Raw genomic sequence first — 6,035 nt, 5'->3', positions numbered from 1 at the left:
GTTTTCTCTCTCTTTTTCTTCTTCCTTCTACTTTGTGCTTCTTACATTATCATATGTAGGTCAAAAAAATTTCTATAAGAATATCTTGGCATGGTAGCACGAACTCTTATCTTGTTACGGCCCTTAGACCTTATAGTTATAGGTCATAAACCAATTTTTTCTTCGTGGACCACTGTTAGAAGTCGTGGACCGCTGTTAGAAGGAGACATGAGAATTGTTTGGGATAGGGTTTTTTATGAGCTATATAGTATTTTTTTCCTGGAAGCATATTTTTAATGTAACCTTGAGCGGACACTGGAATAGACGAATAGGGGGTAGGGTCTTACGAGCTATACATAATGTAACCTTGAGCGGAAAGCCATGGAAGGACTTAACGAGCTAAATAATGTAACCCAAGCAGAAAGCCATAAATTTAGCAGCCAAAGCTCGCATGCCCACATGATTTGATTTCAAAGTATTGAATCTACTGATAAGGTTTCGGCGCTGGGTTGCATAGCATTATTGTATCTCAGTCATTTTCTTCTTTGTTCCAAACTCTCACCCTTTTCCTTCCTTTTTCCTTTATAATAAGACCCAGGCATGTGCTCTAGTTCTTTCTCTACCGCTATTGGTCGTTGGTCTGATAGGGAGTTGGTAACTTTCGATCATGATGTATAAAGGGATACCAGCATTACCAAGTATTGATACCATTTCATCGATCCAACGGTCAGGATCAGTGAATTTTTTTTGTCCTATATGAAACGGTATCAACACTTAGTAACGATGATATCCCCTTTATAAATCATGCTTTCAATACTAACTTTATTAATTTGTTCTTAATTATATTAGTAATTAAGGTTTCTTTATTTTTTACTCTTCTGCTAACTTTTGACAGCGTCTGTTCTTAAAAGCTACCGAACTTAATAACTACCACAACCATCCAATTTACTGTTTCATCCATTTTTTTCCTATCCAAGGTTTGGACAACTTTTATATGCCAACCATGCGCCATAAATGACAATCACCTCACTTTGCAAGTACAAAACATACCTATTCACGTTCACAGTCTCATGCAGTTAGGGCTGTTCATGGTCGGTTTTGGTTCGGTTTTTAGCCAAATCAAAACCGAAACCAATATTGTTGGTTTCTAAAAATCTAAACCAAACCAATCCATTAATCATTGGTTCGGTTTCCAAATGGTTCCAGTTGGTTTCGGTTTGTCCCAGTGGTTTTTGGTTAATCAATAATTATGTCAAACCAAAAAAAAAATACACAAATTTACAGATAAAAAAATCGTAGTTGCCGATAGTATTGGTTTACACAAATATACAGACAAAAAAAAATCAAGAATAGTTAAAGCTTACTCTAATTCTAGAGATCAAAAGAAGATATATAATATATCTTAATTTAGTTATTGACAAATAAAAAAGAAGGAAGACGGGAAGAAAAAAGTCGAATAGCAGCAGTTGTTGTTGGGGGTGGAGAAGGGAGGCGGCTGAGAGAAGGAGAAAGAGAAAGAGGGAGAGTATCATAATGAAATATTAGATTTAGGGTTTCTATTTATCCTCTAAATCAATGGGTAAAATCTAATACTTTTAAATCGACGGTAGAAACTAAGTTTAAAAATTAATCGGTTCCCCAATGGTTTTTGGTTCGGTTTTCAGGTCAAACCAAAACCAAACCAGTAATGTCGGTTTTTCAACTTTTTTAACCAAACCAATCCAAATTTAAATGGTTTGGTTCGGTTTCTTGCTTATTGGTCTGGTTCGGTCGGTTTCCAACGGTTAACCAACACCATGTTCAGCCCTGCATGCAGTTCCACATATTATCAACTACTTTGGGGGCAAAAGGATCCTAATTAAGAGAAATAGCGAAGGATAGTAAATGAGATTACGAGAATACATAATTAAAACCAATTCAAAATTTGGAAAAACTGTGGCAATTATAGGTTCTTAATACCCTTGTTAATAACTCAAACAAGACTGTCACAAATACTCCTCAAAAACTTGTTCTAATATTTTTGTGCTACCATTTAATCATCAAAACAAAAATTCTTAAATACAGAAATAAATTACATACACATGTTTATGTACCCTTTGTTCATTATAGAACTCTCTCACTTTCTCTAGAAAAAAATAAGCTTCTTCGATTAAATTTTCCGACTAAAATTAACTCAAAACGGAACAACATCACTGCAGTTATAATCATCAGAATTAGCAATGGAATCATCTGGCCATGAATCCCTTAATAATTTAAGCAACATTTGTGCTTTTCGTTTCGCCCTTATCGTACAATCACTCTGAACAAGTAACAACAATTGAGTAACGATTCCAGCTGCTACGGCATCTCTTTGTAACGCTTCTGAAATGGTACACAGCGAAAGTAAAGCTCCAGCTGCATACTCAGTTGCACGATCAGATATCTTCAGTATAATTTTTACCAACAACGGCACCGTCAAGGCATGTGCCGCAAATGCAGCGCAACCGGCGGGGACTCTGCATAATAATTCGACCGTTGCTAATGCACGCTCAGCATCACATTTCTCAAAATCTGCCAGACGATTTATTAACGCTTCTGGAGCTCCGGATAAGACCGCCTTTTGTCGATTCTGTTTAACTAAACATAACGCAAAGAGAGCTTTAATTCCAACCTTTAACGCCCGTGGATAAGCTAATGGATAATTCAGAATTCCAATAATTCCTTCCATTAGTCCATCGGCATTTCCAATTTGAATGCGTAGATCTATCGACCGAGTTCCAGCCGCTACGATTTCGATAAGAGCAGCAGAATTTACCCGAACTTCAATAGATGGATGCGATAGAAGAGAAGATAGGAATTGAATTCTATCTGATTGAGATGCAATAGAATTACATTCTGGCTCACTGAGCTGAAACATTACAACTAACGCAAGAGATTCATAAATCAGCTCGTTCTTTTCTGAATCAGAGAAAAAAATGTTAAGAAGAGGAGTTTGTGGGTTATGAGACGAAATAAGAGATCTATTTTTATCGGAGTCACGAGCTAAGCCTCTGAGTCTCCGAATAGCAGAAAGACGAGTTTCGAACAAGATTGACTGGTTTGAGAGTTGAGTTAATAAAGAACGAACTAAAATAGGTTCAGCAGGTTGTTTGGGTGTAGGTATACGTTCAACACCAAAAGAACGATTAGAAACACACCAGTTTTGAATTAAACGACGAAGTGTATGATTAGGAATAAGAACGAAATCAGAAAGAGGAACTCTCGTTACCGGACAAGTAGTATTACCAGTTGCAATCCATGATTCGATACTTGATCTATCGTATGTCTGACCTGTACTAACTGTAACTGGATCACTCATTAATTCTAATGAAATTGGACATCTGAAATGATATGGAATTTGAACTCCAATTATATCTAGTGGCTCTATACTTCCTCCTCTCATTTTTTTTTCTTGATCTGATCTGGATGATTCTCTGTTGTTGTTGTTGTTGTTGTTGTTGTTGTTTTGTATTTCTCTCTGTTTAGAAATGAGACATTCTAAAGGACGGATTGTGAGGTTCTGCTTTTTCTTTGTCTCCAAATCTCATCTAATTGGTTTTACACTTTGCTTCTTTCTTTCTCTGGCTATATATATATATAATACGAATCTGAAATCCCCCAACAATTTCTGCTGTAAACCTCTGCACTTGTTATCTGACTCTATTTCTTTCTAATACCCTCACACACGTGTGGGTGTGGAGTTACATAAACCTAACCCAAGGTTTGTTAAATAAAACTATGGTCAAAAGTGGTCCTAGTTCCTAGTCCTGCTCTTACATTGTCTTTTTTGAAATCATACACTCCCGTCACCATCTGGAAATTTGAATGTGTGAAGGTTAGGGAAAGGAAACGGAGGTGGTGGTTGATGACTTGGATTGGGATGTGCTTCATTATTTTGGTAACTGCAAATTTCTATACTTTTTCTTTTAATGCCTGTAGTATTATTGTGTATGGTGGGTTTGGAATTTGGATCTTTCTGTTGTGTGGTCAAAGGTCAATGTTGTAATGCGCTGTGAGACCCACTTGATGTGTTTTCTTACCACCAAATCTCAATTACTTTCGTTAGTTTGGCGGTGACTGGTGAGGAAGTGAGCCCTTTTGGTGTTGGATTCCACAAATCACTTGTGCAGCAGCCTAGAGAATTAGGGGTTTTAGCAAATATTTTGATTATTGTTTTGTTAGATATAGTTTATGGATTTTGTAAAAAAGACATTTGGAAAAATTTTGGTTTAAAAAAGTTTTGGTTTTTGAGAATTTTGTAATAAAAATGAATAATTTTTGTCAAATACTTCTCAAAATTGAAGTGTAAAAGATTTTGTTGGTTTAATTCGTCAAATGATTACATGAAAGCGTACTTTCAGAATTCAGTCTCTGAAAAATTGATATGCTCGACCGGAAAAAGAAGTATGCCGACAACCGACTAAGTACTTTCAGAATTTAGTCCATGAAAGGTCGGCATGCTTTACTGAAACAAAACATGCCGACCAAACTTAATCGACACGCTGGACGGAAACAAAACATACCGACCACACATTGGTTTTTCGCGTTTACGGTCGTCATGGTCGTCATGTTACTTTTACAAAACCATGACGACCAATAACAAATTGGACACATGAATACTTGTTTTCTGGGAATTATTAATCATTATGGTTTAACTTTTTAAAACCTGATGACTATTCATACTATATCACTAGTCGTTAAAATTTAGGGATGAAGACCATGACGATTCTGTGAATGTTACTTTCAGAAATAAAAACTCTTTGAAATATCGTCACGATATTCATCCTACAATCTTAATAACTGGAAATAAATTAACCATGACGAGTTGACGACGGTATAACTGCAATTTAACAATTTTAATTTTTCCGACTTAATATGCCATTCAACAACAAAATAAAGTTGTAGATAGACTTTGAAAGAATTAATCAAAAAAAAAAAAAAAAATCCAATCGACGAATTTTTTTCATTTAAAGACGATAAAATATAGAGAAGGGAAAGGAAATTGATCATTAGATTGATAAAGAAGGAGAAAGAAAAAAATAAGGTTTGGATCTAAAACCAAAAAGAGACTAATTTTAGTTATTATTAAGGGAAAGGTAATTAGGTAACTTTATATACACTAGACATCCCTTAGTATTTGATCTAGGTATACCCAAATCAAGCTCGTTTAAATGAGATTCATTTTCAAAAACAATTACACAAATGAAATAAATACAATTGTCACGATTATCAATAATAAATTGAAGAAAAAAGGGTTTAGTATGTTCAAATATTTTGAATTACATACTTTGTTGAATCCTAATTATTTGACGAAAATGATAGATATACTTCATAGAAATCCCAAATTATCTCCCTAGAGTGACAAAAAAGTGGATCCACTTCCCATACATCCATCCTGATGTTGAAACAGTTGCGCAATACCATTGAATTTTCCTTCGGGAGAAATATCAAGATCATTTTCGGTGTGTCTAGCACCATTTATTATTTGGTACTTACTCTTTCGATAAATACTTAAGGTACTTATTTTTTTACAGTTCCTAATCATCGTCATAAGTACTCGTCATATTATATTGGTTCGATGTGAAGCTAAAATTTAAGTCTAAAAGAGGACTAACCCATACATTTTCTAAGCCAGGTAGATAGGCATACCTAGTTTTTGGTAGTGAGAATATGCCTTATCATAAAACATTAAGTCGACCATTGGACTTTTGGACGACCGTTTCAAGTTGAGATGAGACTTGTCTCAAGAATGTTCTATGACAATGGTTCATTTTTAAAAAAAAAGGGTTAAAAACTCAATCTTTTTTATTGTTTTTCTTCACTAAAAATTCTTCTAACTATTATTCAACTTCTTTAAATTTTCTCAATAAATATGTTCCAATCTCAAGATATTAGTCGACAAATAAAAAGAAAACCGCTTAGAAATAAATCCATTCAACCTATATCGGTAACACAATCAAGTGTTGATAAAGAGAACAATCCAAATCTGCCAAAAAATCAAGAGGAGGTTAGTACGAAGTTAACAAAGATTATGCAGA

At 34.8% G+C, this 6,035-nt stretch overlaps 1 protein-coding gene across 1 annotated transcript; it reads right to left on the bottom strand.

Annotated features, from left to right (window-relative positions):
* Positions 1-1,921: 1,921 nt before the first annotated feature.
* LOC113356865 (U-box domain-containing protein 26-like) lies at positions 1,922-3,640 on the bottom strand. The gene has a single exon (XM_026600096.1). It carries the CDS (start codon positions 3,398-3,400, stop codon positions 2,153-2,155), a length of 1,248 nt encoding a protein of 415 aa, XP_026455881.1. The 5' UTR covers positions 3,401-3,640; the 3' UTR covers positions 1,922-2,152.
* Positions 3,641-6,035: the final 2,395 nt, after the last annotated feature.

The sequence above is a fragment of the Papaver somniferum genome, chromosome 3 (genome assembly GCF_003573695.1).
Source record: "Papaver somniferum cultivar HN1 chromosome 3, ASM357369v1, whole genome shotgun sequence".
NCBI lineage: Eukaryota > Viridiplantae > Streptophyta > Magnoliopsida > Ranunculales > Papaveraceae > Papaver > Papaver somniferum.
This window is presented reverse-complemented; position numbering and strand designations above follow the sequence as displayed.